This window comes from Diorhabda sublineata, chromosome 1, assembly GCF_026230105.1.
Source record: "Diorhabda sublineata isolate icDioSubl1.1 chromosome 1, icDioSubl1.1, whole genome shotgun sequence".
Taxonomy (NCBI): Eukaryota; Metazoa; Arthropoda; class Insecta; order Coleoptera; family Chrysomelidae; genus Diorhabda; species Diorhabda sublineata.
The window spans coordinates 22,107,194-22,125,420 of record NC_079474.1 but is presented as its reverse complement, the minus strand read 5'-3'; the positions used below and the strand labels follow the sequence as shown (position 1 = coordinate 22,125,420).

The following is an 18,227-nucleotide window of genomic DNA, read 5'->3' as shown; positions in this document are numbered from 1 at the left end:
TTGAACATTGAAAAATATCCAGAATGTTATGCACAAACAATTTGGAAGGTTTGTTAGACAAAAATCACAAAATTCACCGACACATGATAAATAATTTATTTTAAATATATATCTATATATATAATATATATATATATATATATATATATATATATATATATATATATATATATATATATATAATTAATAACACGATATATTTTTGTACAATTCCTATTTTAGTAAATTTTCATTTCTAGGGTGCAATAAATCTATATAATCTTCTCCAATATTCGGCTTCTGATAACCTTCGGAGCCTTCGAAAGGCCACTGCCTGTCGTAATGCCCTGAAAATTGTTAAAGTGAAATGGATGAATAACTTCAATTGAATCCACATAGATAAAATTTCATTCGTTCTCACTGCTAGTCAATCAAATGAATGAAATAAATTCTGTTTCATATTGTTGAACATAGAAATGTGTGTTAAATAGTTGAACAATTTCTCTCAAAGTAATATTTATTGCCTGAGAATTGTGAAAAATATATTATAAAATGAAAAGCAGCTGGGAGGGCTCGAAAAACTCTTGTAAGAAATCTTGATTTTTCAAACATCGATTCCTATTAGAAACAGATTTTCGTTTCAACGTTTCAACCTCAAATATTCCGAATTTTCTACTAATGCAATACGAGTATATTTAGCTGTAATAATCCCAAAACAAATAATATTCATATGTTTTCCAAACATTAATACAATCTAGTATTTTGACAAATTTTGTTTTTGTATTATATAATATATGTACTATAATACCCAAATGTAGCTTTTCGATATACAATTCACACTCATTAAAACTTGAGAGCAACTACAATAGGTTAATTTTATCCAAAATATTCCAAAAAGTGTACTATAAGTTTTGTATTCGTGTTATTGCTTATAGTGGTAGCCGACTACCTCTTGGGTTTATTCGAGAATATGAGGCCCAACAAAATATTTTTCTTTCTTGTCTAAATAGGCATCCACAAATGTATTTAGCAAGATTTCTACTTATTTCATTCAGTTTATTTGAGAAATTGACATTGAAGACTAGCCGTGCCTTCCCTAAAAACTAGATTTAAATCACATCGAATATTTGTGAGATAGAAGGCTGTCCAATTTGCAGCCTATTTCACAAACTTCTAGTGAAGTTTGTAAGGAGGTGCTGAAGCAAATATCGACCTTCTTCTGCCAATGTTTCTTTAAAGTACTGTGTATTGAGCTATAGGATCGCAATATATTTTACTACATAACATTTCTTGGTAATGTTGTAATTCCATGCTTGATCAATCATCAATTATTAAAAAATCTATATATTACAGTAAAGCTTCTGATGTCACTGAGTATATCACTACCTTTCGAAATTATTCTAGGATAGGATTTTCCTCAAAATTCATAATTGAATTTAATTGAATATTTGTAATAGAATCCTAAAGGCTATATTATTCCTAAGAAAAACTATGTCGAAAAAATGATAATTCCTTATATAACTAAAATAAAAAGAAAAATTCTTAAGTTTTACTTTATTCTGTAAAAACAAGAATCAATTTCACAAAGTTCATTCTCATTCGGGTAGCCGACGAGTGCACACGCATATTGTTCTATCTGGATAAATATTGTTATCTTCGTGCTAATTTCATATTAACGTTTTTATTCTACTGAAATCTATTAAAAACCAAATATCAACATGTGATCATTAAAATTCAATTTGCGACCGTTTATTTATTTTATTTTGTGAAACTATTGACTGCAAATAAAACAAGAAATCCACCAGTGTCGTAGGAGTGCAAAAGGTAACTGTTATTTTCCTACTATTTATTCCACAGGGTCCTTCTCGGACGCCTATTCCTTTCTGAACCTGAAACTTGTAGCTTTGGTATCCAGAGCTACTAGCAAAAATGACTACATTGAATAAAATAACCCAATCATCTTTATCTTATCAAAACTCATCTCATGGTCCAAAATCATATGTTGATGCAACGTTAACAAAGCCTCCTCCCCTTACTTTTCCTAAACGCGAGCAAGCAATTATTATGCATTCTATCCCCAACACCGTTTTATTCGAATACATAAAATCTATAGGAGATATCGTTTCCCCAAAAAACATTACATTCGCATCAAGAATTTCTAACAACAAAATATATCTCTCCTCAACAGCAATTTTAGATGATCTTCTCAAAACTCTCAGAACATTTGCATCAACTCTACAATAATTCCTATTCGAAGACTAATTTCACCAGCTAAACGCATTTTAATATCGAATGTATCCCCTACTATCCCACACTCTGTTATCGAAAATGCTCTCAAGGACATCGGACTGCAAATAGCTTCTCCTGTTTCATTTGTGAAATGTGGCGCGCAAGGAGATGAATACGCTCATATCATGAGTTTCCGTAGAATTACTTACGTCATCCCTGAAAATGATAACTTTAGCATAGAAACCTCGATTCTGATTACTCACGATGGTACCCCGTATCGTATATTTGTCTCTACTGACAAATTGGTGTGTTTTCTCTGTAAACAGAGTGGACATACTGCTGACTCTTGCACCAATCCCACACCATCTGAACCTCAAAATGACATATCCTGCCACTCTCCTTCACTACCACAATTACCAGCTTCTACTCCACTCAGCGGTACCTCTTCTTCCCCCCTGTTATCTTCTGAACCTCTGTCGAATAATTTATCAATATCTGATCAAACTAATGCCGAATCACCATCTAACCCTACACTTCCTCACTCATCTCATGGCCAAAAAAGAGCTATATCCTCTGACGGTAATGTTGACACCCCCAGCCAGCTATCCCCCACAGAATCTCCATTACCAACAGACAACCAAATGCCCCCCCCATCATATAAAACATCACACAACACAACTAAGCCTTGTAAGAAAAAACCTAAAACGCTAGTCACCGAAAATCCTAAACTCACTCTCAATTCTCAAATCTCTATTCAGAACCTTTATAAGAACAATCCGTCCAATCTCACGCTCTCTGAAATCCAGTTAACGGCATTTTTAGAAAACTCGTACGGTAGTTCTGATCCTCTCAACGATGCTTTAGAATTTACTCCTAATATCCAAGGACTGTTAAATGATTTATCACTTCTTTATGCCGAAACAAAAGAGCGATCTCTGAAAAACCGTCTCACTCGACTCCAGAAAAAACTTAAGAGACAACTTAATCCTGAGGATCTATCTGATAACAAAAGCGTTTCTTCGGATAATCAAACAGATGATGAACACCCTAAACTATTAACTCCCTAAGTCCCCATTCAAAATTATTCAATGGAATTGTGATGGGTTTTTTCCTCGCCTGGAAAGAATCCAACAATTAATATCAGATATGCGCCCTGAAATCTTGTGTTTACAAGAAACCAACTCTAAAATAGATAAACTCCCTAAATTAAAAAACTATGAAGGATATCATTATGTTCGCACCAACTGCGCGAGAGCTAGCGGTGGCACCTCTATTTTCATTTCTAGTGAACTATTTTCCTCCCCTCTCCAAATCGCTACAGATCTTGAGGCTATTGCAGTTTCCACCTGGTGCCCAAATAATCTTACTATTTGCAACTTATATATTCCTCCTAATTACCCTTTAAAAGAAATAGAACTTTTCAACCTAATCTCTCAACTCCCCCAACCATACATTCTTGTAGGTGACTTTAACGCCCATAATACAATGTGGGGATCCAATATTACCATGGGAAAGGGAAAAACCATCGAAAACGTGATCAATTGTACTGGCTCATGCTTGCTAAATACTGGATCAAATACACACTTGAATTTCTCATCTGGCACCTTCTCATGTATTGATCTTAGCTTTAGTGACCCCAAACTTGCCCCTTCACTAAATTGGCATACCGCTAATGATCTATATGATAGCAATCATTATCCTATTATCATATCCTCCAGTATCCCTAACCAAAGTGATACTTTATCCAGAAGGTATTGGCGCTTAAACTCTGCCGACTGGACTAGTTATACGTCTCAAACGAAGTCCAACCTATCGGAATTATCTCTCACATATGATATAAACAATAACATACTGAGGATTACAGATGCTATACTTTCAGCTGCTCATCAGCACATTGGTAAAAATAATATCTGTCCTAAACAAAAAACTTAAATGTAAAGTTAACATCACACCACCCTCTATAGACAAAACTACCTACCCATGCTCTACGACTATAACGCAAGATATCACCTCTCTTAACTGCGCATTCTCCTTCTTAGAGCTTACCTCAGCCCTCAGTAGCTGCAAAAATACTGCCTCCGGTCCCGATGACATCCCGTACATATTTCTTAAAAAACTCTCCAATACAGGTTTACGCAAGCTTCTAGAAATTTACAATTTTATATGGATCACCAATCAATTCCCTAGCCAATGGCGTACTTCTACGATAATTCCTATTAAAAAGCCTGAGCAAAATGTTACCTCCCCGAACTCTTTCCGGCCCATATCACTTACTTGTACCATGTGCAAATTATTAGAAAAGATGGTTAATAAGCGGCTTCTATGGTTAGCGGCTTCTATGGTTCCTCGACAAACATAATTTATTCTCAAAAGAACAGTCGGGATTCCGAAAACATAGATCGACCCAAGACAATCTGGTTCTTCTCCAATCCCATATTTCTGTTGCCCTTAATAAAAAACAAGAGGTCATTGCAGCTATATTTGATATCGACGGTGCTTTTGATTCTGTCAGTAGACAGTCAATTCTAAATAAACTAACTTCACTAAATATCTCCGGACATATATTTCATTTTATTCGGAATTTCTTAACTTCAAGGACATTCAAAGTCTTTGCTAATGGAATTTTCTCGTCAAACTGTGCCCAGACTGATGGTGTTCCCCAAGGATCGGTTATAAGCCCCACTTTATTCAATCTAGCAATAAACGATATTTGCTCTGATCTCCTGCCTCCCATCAAGTATGCTTTATATGCAGACGACTTGTTTATTTACTGTCCTGGCACGTCTACTCCTACTACAACTAATCTAATTCAGTCAGCAGTAAACACCCTAAGTAAAAATATAACTCGCTTAGGATTAACTTTTTCACAAACAAAATCCAGAATTATTAAATTTAGTAGACGACCATCTACATTATCTCCTACTATCCTCATTAACAATGACCGCCTTCCTGTTGTTGATCACTGTAAAATACTTGGTCTAACATTCGACTCTCGGCTCACCTGGAAACAACATATTCGAGAAATCAAAGGCAAATGCGGCAAAAGATTAAACCTTATTAAAATCCTTTCGCATTACCACTGGGGAGCAGACGAAAACTCCCTTATCAAAATTTATAGGGCCATCATTCGCTCGAAATTAGATTATGGCTGTCACATATATATCTCGGCCACAAAATCTGATCTCGATCTCCTGAACTCGGTGCATAATAAAGCTTTACGCCTCTGTTTAGGTGCTTTTCGATCTAGTTCTGCAGAAAGCATTTACTGCGAAGCTAATGAGCCCCCTCTTTGGATCAGACGGCAGCAAATTCTGCTTTCTTACGCAGCCTCCGTATCGGCTAACCCCCTCAATCCTGTCTACTCGCTTTTCACATCAAATTCTAACACGTTACACAACTCCTCAGCCTTGCCATTATTAAAACCTATCCCTTTAATTTTATCCCAGCTGCTTGACGGCGTCAACCTCAAACAAACTAGCCCCCTTCCTATCCCCTCTACTCCCCCATGGACTATCAACATTCCTAAATTCAACACATCCCTTATGAGATACAATAAGCATGCAACACCCAAACAATTAATTATAAATGATTTTAATGACATAATAATGAATAACCACTTTGATTTAGTGTTATACACAGATGCATCCAAAAATGAAACAGGAGTAGGCTGCTCTGTTACAACGTCACAAATTGCAATAAAATCTTCCCTTATCCCATCAACCTGTAACGTTCACACAGGTGAACTATTCAGCATTCTACAGGCCATCAATTCAATCTCTCCACCTTATAAGCTCGTCGCAATATGTACAGACTCACTTGCCTCTATTTTATCCATCCAAAATATATTTACCGAACATCCTATTGTCCAATCAATACATGACTCCTACCAGCTTATCTCATCCCAAGGAATAGCAGTTACTTTAATTTGGATACCTTCCCACATTGGCATCGAAGGCAACGAACTAGCAGACAAACAGGCAAAAATTGCAGCTACATATACCGTCACCGACAATGTAATTATTGGAAAGGATTTAAAATCACAGTTCAAAAGAAAATCCAGAGTTACATGGCAGCAGCATTGGGACACTATTAACACATCCCTACGTCAAATACAGCGTTCAATTGGTAACCAACCTATTATCTTCGCTGGTCTCTCAAGGCAAGACTTAACTGCGATTAGAAGAGTAAGAATTGGCCATTCAAGACTTACTCATGGATATCTTATGACTACTACTGCCAGACCATTTTGCTCCAGCTGCAACTCGTACCTAACCATGAAGCATATTTTGACCGAGTGTCGCAAATATACCGTCGAAAGACAACAGTTTCGGCTTAGCCAGAACTACAATGAAGTCCTTAACAACTCGGAACAAATTACCTCTCTACTTCAGTTTCTCAAAGATGTACAGCTGTACCACCAACTATAGAACAATTGTGTTACTGTGTATTCATATTGTATACTTGTATCAATGAACCATTTCATATTTAATGTATTATAACCGCTCCCGTGCAAGTGGCCATAGTAGCCGAGCACGTTAATTTTAAATAAAAAAAAAAAAATTTTAGTATTATTAAGTATTAAGGAGTCAGAATCCAACTAATTTGAGTTTATTAAGCTGGAATTTCTGAAACCGTTGGAGATATTCATACCGAACACACTATTTACACTAACACTCACAATTATACTGTTTCACGCGTTTCGATAATCAAATTATCGTCTTCAGAGACTGAAGGTAGACTAGAACCTAATAACTTGACTTACCTGTTTTATACTGAATTTTTCCACCAATAACACCGCTAAAATTTATTCCAGGGAAAATCTCCTTGGTGGGAATCTTCACATTTATACTAGTAAATAATAGAGTGGGCTGTAAGGAATTGGCCCTTTGTCCCGATTTAAGTTTTGCTCACATTTACTAATTTCAATGTTTTCAAATGCATCCAACTATTTATTATTGGATACATTTTTCAACCATTTTTGTATTATTAATATTTATGACTGGTAACGTGATTGGCAATACTCGATTTTTCGGCCCGTCTATATTTTAAATGAGCTCTGTGCTCTTTAAACTGGACATTGACAAATCTCTTAGTCATAAGTCATAATCAAAAATTTGGTATATTATCCTTAGGATTACCCAACAATTATTTTAATGTATTGTTGGATTCATAAATCAATTTAAAACCCATTTAATTAAACAAATTTAATCCTTTTGTATAATCCGGATTGAAAGGTACCAGAACAAAGTTATGTATATATCAAGTTTATAGATAGAAATTATTCATCTATAAAGTTCACCTATGAAATGGAAAATAATGGACAGTTATCCATTTTTAGATACTTTAGTAATTAGGAATAGTAGTAGGCTAGAATTTGATATATTTAGGTAAAACACCGTTACGTGCAGGTACATTTCAGAGCTCATTTAAAATATACGAGTAGACGGACCGAAAAATCGAGCATTGTCAATCACGCTATCGCGGGTGATAAGGTGGCAAGTAAAGTTATTAGGTTTTAGTTTACCTCACCAACATAGGGTCAAAGAGTCTATTCCTTACATCTCACTGTATAGTTGTCTATTATTGGAATGAATGTGAAATTTGCCGACGAAGAGGTTTTCTCACGGCAATTATTTTTCGTAAGTGGAGGTTCATTCGTGAGAAATTAAGTATGAAATCGGTAGGTCCAGTTAATGGGTCCTAGTTTACATTCAATCTCTGTGAATATTGGAGTAGTGATAGTGTAAACAGTGTCTTCAGCATGTAATTGGATTGATCATAGTTTCTAACAAATGAAATCATATTTGACTATTTGACACATTTTTTGAGAATGGTTTTTGAATGTTAGAGGAGCGCTAAAATGATAGACTTTTTTTTCAATGATACACTATTGCATCAGATCAGTTACATGCTTCTACGAGATTTTGATATAATATTTATATATTATAAATAAAATTTACTATAGAAAGTATAGTTGGATTTTATCCACCGAGCAAGTAGAAACACTCCTTTGGAGCAAATAGTGTTATAATTATGTGATTACCATCCCTAGTATTCTCAAATTTATTAACATTTACACATAATAAATATACAAAACAACTACTCTCTGAGTATTCTCCATTGTATATCAAAATATAGTGTAAGTAAAGATCCTGCCAAGTTTTTACTTTGGACATCAATTTTGCGTTTGTATATAATTGATACTTTTCATTAGGGACTAGCTTGTGAATTTAATATTGAAATATTCTTGGAACTCAATTTAAAATTCACAAACTATTTTTCCTCCCGATGTTCCTAAGCCGTCATCATTCAATCCCTCAAATGAAACTGACAAAAATGCATTATTTTTATCATAATAAATTGTATCATCAAAATAATGAAGATCTAGCTTCTTACATGGATTTCCACGGTTTCCATAAGAATACAATCCATAATTGAAATTTGAAGTTGCAATTTTTTTTAGTCCTTGTATGGAGGTCAATAATAGCGCCATTTTAGCTAATAGTAGAGCTTTGCCACCTAAAATGGCCAAAAATTGGAATCCCATTGGTATCACTATGAAAGATGCTGCAATCAGACCAAACATGAGGAGCTGGGAAAACATATTTTGTCTTCGACGATGCCGACCTGAAAAATTAAGGAATTTTCTTAAATGAATCATGTAATAATTTAACAGTACCATTTCTTATCTTTGAAAAATTAATATAATGGAGATACAAAATATTTTTCCTATTTATTTTAAGCGAAGGCTGTAAAACATTGATTTATTCCAAATGGTAGAAACTATACGAACAATACTTAATACTTAATATATTGTTCAAACTATAAATATATATACTTACTATTTCTACAGGAGCTATTTTAAAAATTTATGAATCTGTTTAAATAACAAAAGTAATTGAAAAAGAGACTGATTAGTGCAATTTATTTATATTAAGAAAGTAATAAATCTGATTTAACTAATGCACAAAGAAGAACCTATGCCAAGCTGAACCATTTCCTTCAATAAAGCATTAAATTGAAAGTTGGCTATAAAACATACTACACCCTAAATATTCTTATGATATGAGTTGGGATTCTAGGAATAGAAATAGAAGCGATTAATGGCTATAATGGGACCTCTGGAAAGATAACATTAGTTTTATATTAACAAATTCCTACTCAGACTTCTGTACATCAAACATTCATGAGACAGTAAATCCGATTCATATACTCCAAGAAGACTTGGAGACTTAGACCGATTTGATAATAATCGGTCTTTTTTATTCATGTAAGTTCCATTAGCATGTAAATAAGCCACTTTTAAGAAAACGATACCATGTTTTTCCATTCAAAGTTTCCTGTGCTTCTCCAATGAAAGTCTGGAGAGAATATGCTTCCCCTCTGCTTCCTGTTTCTTACTAATAGCGGCAATAATTGGTTCATAAAACTTATCAATTAGAAATTTGATTCAATTTTAAATTTTTCTTATCTATTTGGCGATAATCACTAGTTTGACCGTCCAAAATATTTGTATGTATGTAGTTTACTTTCTATCTCCATCAATAGTTTAATGAGGTAATGTTCCGTGAGAACTTGTTCCATTCTTTAGCTATGCATCTACTGAAGAATTTGATTATTATATGAATTGTTTACACAATCCAATAATAATCATCAACAAAAATTCGTATATCTATTTCTCTCTCGTATGAAACTTGAACTTTCTACGATGGAGACAAGCCCTTCATTATAAGATAATATCTGTTTGATATCTTTTTGAAAATTACTTTCTTTAGATCTCATAAGAAAAATTTCAAGCCCCTTGAGTTAAAAGAAATGGATCAATACTCTATACTTTTGGAGATTCTTGACTTAAATGTTTAACTGACCGAAGTAGTAGCACAATGCTGTAATATTTACTCAATCGGAGCTAATTATTCCTTTCTATTAATATCGAGTATATCTAACAAGTTAAGTTAATTAATTTCCTAATTATGAATATATATTAATATTCGAAAGCCAGGAAAATATTATGAAAAAGTACAATCAGGTATTTTATTACCACAACCCGTCAATGATAACTTTTATATACACAATATACTGCGTAAGAATCGAAGTGAATATTCTTTATTATTCTAAATTTTCCATCCAAAAACATTCCTGCATTGGATGCATGCATGGACACAAATTCCCAATTAACTTTTTCGCATGTTTCTCTTTCTTTCTGTTGTTATCTCATTGATAAACAAATGAACGAATTTGGTTTGAAAATGATACGTCTTACTCTAATAGCAGTTTTTTTTGGCTTTATTACTATTGGTTTTAGCAATAATGTAGTTTATTTGTATTATGCCTTCACGACGATTAGAACTAGAGCTATTGGAACGTTGAAGATATGAAGTAGTAACTCAATTGAAAGTCTCTATATGACTGAATATGTCGCAAAGTAGTGTAAGTCTGGCTTGTAATTGGAGGATCTGAAGCGTGTACGCGTACACAAGGGAGAGGACGAAAAAAAGCCACACATCTCATGCTCAAAATTGTTAAGTAGTGTCTTACTGCAAGAAGAAACTGAGCATACACAATGTCAAGTATTAATAGCTTATTCAGGCGAGCTACTGAAAGAGCGATTTCTAGTTATTCTGTCGAAAAATTGGTTGCATTTACATAATTCAGGAGCAAGAAGACGTGCAGCGTGAATGGAAATATTGTTGGACAATTAACTACGGTGAATAGCACTTTTAAAACAGAAGGGAGAGAGATAAACAGGGCGAAAAGATTATTAAATGGCCTCAAACACTCTTTTTAGATATACCTTAATTTGTGTTTGGATAGGCATCGTCGCGCTGATTTAGTAAGGCTAAAGAGCCGATAATTACGTCATTTTCGTTTAACATGTTTGGACTGAAATATTGCACCAACTCTCCATACTTCACAACAAGTAATTTAGGAAGCAATACCACAACACTTTATCAATATTGACTCTACCAAAGAGCAGCAATAGTATGAGCGAGAGACGTTCCTTTGAAGTTTTAAACTGTTATGTTGATACGAGGGTTGCTAGTGAATTTATGAAATAGACAAATAAAAATTCCATTCCGATTAAGGTACATTCAAAACATGTACTTTCAACGCATCAACCGATTCTTCAAGTGTAGAAAAACGTTGAATTTACAATTTAGTTTTGGTCTGAGGGAATAGTAGGGAGTCATTGGTTTTCAAACTGGTAGATGGAAGACTGGAAGGACTGTTGCTGCAGATGACCAAAATGTGAGTAAGAGCTCACATTGTCGTGGTCGAGAATTATTCTTCTTCTGCGATTTGTTTCTTTGATTCTTTCTGGCAAACAAATGCTGGTGTACCATTCAGAATCGAAAGTTCTACGTTACTCTAACGGAAATGTGGCGACATGCCAGTTATTCCGAACAAATAAGCGACCATTTGTGTGTGAGTAGAAACAATACCCACGTATGCCTTAATCTCACGGTGTCATATAACGATCATGCAATATCAGTTTACGCACAGTATCGATGTTTTCTGGTACAATAGCCGACTTTGGACGATTTTCACGAAATTCATCCTTTAGCGATGAGCAACCTAGATTGAATTCGGAAAATCAGCTCAACACTGTAGCTCGGGATAGGGCTTCATCACCAAAAGTCGAAGCCAGTTGATGGGTACACTGCTAATTGTTTAATCGACGTCGAAAGTCATAGAAAATTTTCGCGATTTAATTACATTTTTAACCAAGATAAATGTTTCTGTCAACGATTCAAATAGTCAAGCTTTATGATGGCACATCAGTGTGGCCATATCTCAAAATTTAAGTAGTAGCCCTCTTATTGAATAGTTCATATACTGTAAACGTAAACATTACTAATTTTGCCGATGTACAGCATACAAAGAAGATGAAAATTATATTTTGTGGTCGTCTGAATCGGATAAAACTATATCAGTTGGTTGATGCAAATTGTTACAATAGAATACAATAGATCACTCTGTATTATATGAGAACTTTGTGGTCAGAAAGAGTCAAATCGACCTTATAACATCTTCTAAAAGAAACAAATTTGTTGCCAGATTAGTGCGAGATAAATAAAACTACTAAATCCAATATACCAGTTCAGAACTGTCAAACAAATAGATATATAAGCTTCTATTTGTATTTATGTAGAGGCAAAACCGGAAACTAATAAATTCAAATGTTTCAGATCGCCCTTTGAACTTCGGTCATCGAAGAACTTTTCCCTCTTCGATTAAATTTATGTGAAAAGGTATTTTGACCATAAGCATTAATAAGCATTATACCTTCCTCATAAAATAAATTGGTTTTGTATTCTCATTAAAAGTTCACAGAGGAGCTTGAGATGAAAGAATCGCGTGAAATTTTTCCATTTAATCATATTTTCATAAGGAGGAACGCTGATGCGCGTAGTTAAGTCTTAGAAATTCAAATCAAATTTCATTCGTACTCATCTGCTCAAATGTAAAGATGGAAACTACTCCAACAAAAAGTATCTCATATTCGTTGAGATTTTTTGCAAACCTGAATTCGCAAATAGTTAAAAACTTATCACTTAGGGAGGTTTTACCTACATAATTATATATAAATCGAAAAGTTCCATACAATAAAAAATTGTTTATCCAATTTTTCTAATTCGTAAATTAAATTTTTTCCAATAATAATTCTAAGCACATCAAATATCTTATTAATTTGATAGATACTAGAAGTAAAAATACTACGATTTCAGTCCTTCTACTTGAATAACAATTACATCAAAATGTTTCTTATACTCTAAACTTATTTACCGCTACAAAAAGATCAATTATATAAATTGTTAAGGGTAGTTTAACGACCTTTATTATGATAGAAAATCAGGTGTTCCATTAAAAAAAAACTATTGTTGGCATCACTCGAAGGCTAATCATATTATAAAAGGAGTAACCTACGGCTTCGAGTAACATGCAATTATTTGGAAGAATATTATTAGCAGAGACGGATTTAGGCTTGCTGCTGCCCTAATTCTTATCCAAAATTTTTATTTCAAGATAACTTTATTTTACTGAAGTGTAATTTGTGTTATTTTTCTGGCTTCTGTCCACGCCAAATGTCGATAATCTATATATTAAAAAAATTTATACAAATTTAATACAAGTCCGTCTGGCCGTTTTATCCGGCCGATTTTCTTCATATTTTTTTAAATGATAGGTATTTATGCATAGATTTGTCATCAAGCATTGAAAATCACTCAACTTTCACCCTCCATAAGTTTGCGACTTTTCCCTATAAATTTTCCATGTTTTCAAACGTTCGGCCTTTTATATCTCCTGTTCTAATCGAGATATGTTGATCATTTTGGTCTAACACTCAGTGAATCAAGCTTTTTCATTTGAGATATCATATAAATTGAATTGTTGAGCTTGAAAAGAGCTGTGTGATCCTATGTGCTACACTTTAATTTGGCCATGTGGTGAAACTGGTTGGCACATAGATATGCCAATTCAATGTGTGGGTCAAACTAAAATACGAAAAATTACGATTTTGTATATAGAATTGCAGTGCGAGGAAGCGGTCCTGCAGATGACTTCAATCTAGTCATAAATACCGGAAAATTTACTCAGCAACTTTTTGTAGACTATTACTGCCGTATTGAAGGTGATAGACTAAATTACATCCGGAGGGAGCAAACTAAATTGCGTGTGAAAACATATATAGGCTTAACAGATGCTTTACGTGTGCAGGAAAAGTTGAGAGTGGGTCGGATTGTGGTTTTGCCTAAATCTTTTATTGAGAAAGTTCGGCAAACCAGACCTTTTTACAACATTCACTTGCAATCCCAAATTGTCTGAAATAACTCATAGTATTCATTATTGGGAGACACCAAATAATAGACCAGACATTGTGGTACGAGTGTTTACACTGTCTGATTCCAAAAACGTGGACTGCTCCTCATTCATCTGCCCAGAGAACATTGAAAAGTTGTATCTGCTGAAATTCCCGACCCTTCACACAAAGAACTCTATGAATTAGTAAAGATTTATATGGTACATGGACCATGTGGTCATCTGAATCCTTCCTGTGTGCAAGGACGATGGAAAATGTAAGAAGGATTTTCCAAAATCGTTCATTGATGAAACAAAAGGAAATATGAATGGCTATTCACTTGCATTGAAGGAGAATTTGTTGATGTTACTAATCAATTCATTGTTCGATATAATCCATTCCTCCTGCTTTATTTCCGCGCTCATATCAATGAGGAAATCTGTTTGAGTGTACGGTATATCACATATATTCACAAGTATGTCTATAACGGTCATGATTGCTGTAATATAGAGGTAGCTGCTGGAAATTATACCCTTAATCATGATGAAATTAATATATTCTTAAGCGCACGATATGTTGGGCCATGTGAAGCAGCTTGGAGGATGTTTGCATATGGCATGCATCATCAGTCACATACTGTAGTTAAGTTGCCAATTCATTTGCCTGATTCTCAAAGTATTTATTTCAAAAATGATCCTCCTGAAGAAGCATTAATCCAAACACAGTTACGTAATACACAGTTGATGGCATGGTTCAAGTTGAACAGCAATCCTACCTAAGATTTATACCAAAAAATAGACCGAATGTACAGTGTCTCACCTTCTGATTCAGAGAGGTACCATCTCCGTTTACTTTTACTTCATATAGTAGGGCCTACAAGCTTTGAAGATATGAGGACCTCCAAAAATGTGCCTTATCCTACATTTAAAGCAGCCGCCATAGCCCGAGGATTGATATTGGATGATTTAGAGTGGCAACTAGCTATAGAAGAGGCTTCTTCCTTTCAAACGCCATACCAACTTCGACAGTTATTTGCATACATATGTATATTTCAGAGTCCATCAAGTGCTTTGAATTTGGTTACATCTGACACAGATGAGGTAGCCTATCAACTAGCTTTGCAAAACATTTCAGAAACGCTGAAATTGCATGGTTTGTCTCTGTCATCCTTTGATTTAACTACTATTGACAATTTACCTCAAAGTAGGGAGGAAACTAGAGAGGAAAGAGTTGATGAACTAATTCAGATGGATCAGGCGGTACTGGATTTAGTTGTATCTGTCGCATGGACGTACAATTCACAGCCGATTTAAATTTCCACTAAATTTACATGAACATTCTATACCTGGCTTAAAAGTTAATAGAAAGGGAGCCGCCATAATTCATTCCGCAATGTTGATCATCTGGGATGAGGCACCAATGGCCAGCAAACATTCCTTGATGTGTGTTAATCGACTATTGAAAGATATAATGGGTAATGATGTACCATTTGGTGGAAAAATATTCATCTTGGAAGGAGCTGCTGCAGTACAGAACTCAATTAAATTTTAACTCTATGGCCACTTTTCAAAATTTTCAAACTCACCAAAAATATGAGGACTAGCGATGATGAATGCGAATTTGTTAACTTTCTGCTGGAAATTGGTAATGATTAATACACTACTAATGATGATGGTTTAGTTGAGTTGTCTTTGTCCTTGATTCCAGACTATTATCAGTAAAATATGTGGTCAAAATTTATCATACCCTCTTGACGCTTCCTACCTTTCAGGCCGTGCAATTCTGGCATCCAAGAATGAGCACTGCGATGAGATCAATAAAAGGTTTTAGATCTACTTTCAGGCTCATCCAGAACTTACATGAGTGTGAATACCCTAATAACCGATGATGAGAGCGAACTTTCCGACTGAATTCTTGAACAGCCTTGAGTGCGGTTGTAATATTGCTAAGAAATCTTAATGAAATGAAATGATTACTGATTGGCACAAGACTAATTGTTAGAAAAATAGAACAGTTTAGATTTGGAGATTATTACTGGTAGAGAGGTTGGACAACGGGTATTATTACCTCGCATTGACTTATAACCATCTGACACTACTGTTCCATTTTCATTTAGCGAAGATAATTTCCTGTGAAAGTGGCATTTTGCATGTCAGTTAACAAGACGCAAGGAAAAACCATTGACCGAGTTGGAATATATATACCTGAACCAGTCTTCAGTCATTGTCAGTTGTATGTGGCCCTGTCGTGCTGGAAATCTTTCAAAAAAGTCAAGGTAGAAACTAATCCTAAAGGTCGACGCACATCCAATGTGGCTTAGAAGAAAGTATTATGATTTATGAAACTAGGTTTTGTGAACGAGATTGGAATGACATGTCAAGGAAAAACCATTTTATTGATGATGGTATGTAATTTATTATGAGACAAATCCTCATATACTTTTCCCCCTTTGACGAGGTACATTATAATAACTGAAGCACTACTAATTCTAATATTGACTATTGCTGCGTAGCAGCATGGGCCTTCTAGTATTATTAAAATTAATTCCTCGGACTAATCGAACTTAGACAGTAATGTAAGAGCATTAAGTCTATCTTGACCCATGCTTGCGCTTAAATATGTTTTTACTCTTTTTAGAGTGGGAAAAGATCTTTTTTTTGTACAATTTGTAACCGGAATAATTAAAAAAAAATTCGGATGTCCACATTCGAATAAACATCTCGAAGACTCCGCCAAAGCAATAAATATATGGCAAATTTTTTGTGCGGAACATACATATTGCTAAGGAAGACTCTTCCAAATCGTCAGGATTCTTACTGACTAGTTTATTGCTAAGATTTTTCAACTCGTTTGTATCTATTTCAGATATATCATCAGCAGCATTTGAATGATATGGAATTACATTCCAAATAATGACTAGCATTGTTGTTTTTATATGTTATAATTTTCGCTGCAATCCCGTAGCTTCAGATCGCGTAGTGAGTTTTTCATCTCTGCTGTCGGTCATGAATTCCAATGTATCATTTATTGCAGCCCATTCATTTTCTAATGACTAGCATGCATCAAGTCGAGCAGACCAATGAGTTTGAGAAAGACTCTTAACTCTTGAATTGTATAATTCTTGTAAAGAAGAAAAGAAGTCGGCTGCTTCTGTTACCGAATCAACTGCACATGATCTTACTTAATTCAAGAAATGGGCGGCACAAGCATCTGCTAAAGAATTGTTTTGATTCTTGTCTAAATATATAACTGACATATTGCTCTCATTATCTACGATTGATCACGACAGTTCATTATATCTACACTATTATTTTCTACAGATTTTAACAAGCATCCCCTATTTGAGAAGTTATTAAAATTTACTAATTTCAAAATTAAGAATTGAATTAATAAATTGAAATATAATATACTGAAATAACTGTTAAATTCATTCATGGGAAAAAAACTGGAATCAATAAAACTATTTTGAAAAAGAGAAAGATATTGCCCAAGCCAAGAAAATTTTGTTGGTGCACAATTTTTTCTCTCAGTCAAGTTTACTGTTTATTCAGTGTATATCCATATAATTTCTCGTAAAAATTTATTAAAACCAATTTTTTAAATGGATTGTCTCAACTTCTTTAATCTCTAAAATTCTGGCATTTCAAAAATTTTGAAGACCTTCAAACTATGCCGCCTCACGGGCCTAGGCGTAAATCTATTGCTGACAAAAAATATGAAAGACTAAGTGCAACGTTGTAACGAATGTATTAATCGAAAACTGCACGAAAGAACATAAACAGTGGCTCTCGTTTATTATCAACCGCCTCCGGACTGGAGTTTTGGTAAATTAACTATAAGTTATTTCCTAGTATATAACACGTTATATTATTGTTATCATATCACAAAAAATTATGTTCTAGGAGGATTTATTTATAATTATACTAAAAATTTAGCAGGAGAGGAAAAAATTTTTAAAAAAACTAATAAAAAAAAATTAATACTCTCTTCGAAATTGTGGGGTGAAATTACATAGATAGTAATTCACATCAATATTCTGAAATTAATCATCTTAAGCGGTACAATCAGTATCGACAATTTAAATAAAAGACGGTCAATTTTGAATACCCTTAGCAATCAAGCTAATAATTTGACTGAAGCCAGTTTTACTATGGCCTGGCATATTTATCGTGCAAAAGTCCGTTTACGAGATGCATTTTAATTAATAAAGCAGCAT

General features: G+C 34.2%; 1 protein-coding gene across 1 annotated transcript in view; it reads right to left on the bottom strand.

Annotated features, from left to right (window-relative positions):
* Positions 1-213: 213 nt before the first annotated feature.
* LOC130445713 (uncharacterized) overlaps positions 214-18,227 on the bottom strand; it is a 71,290-nt gene continuing 53,276 nt past the window's right edge. Inside the window, exons 4-5 of the mRNA XM_056781543.1 lie at positions 8,605-8,835; positions 214-326 (exon numbers count right to left, since the gene is read on the bottom strand). Of these exons, the coding sequence (XP_056637521.1) occupies positions 214-326; positions 8,605-8,835 (344 nt within the window). The remainder of the gene's footprint in view (positions 327-8,604; positions 8,836-18,227) is intronic.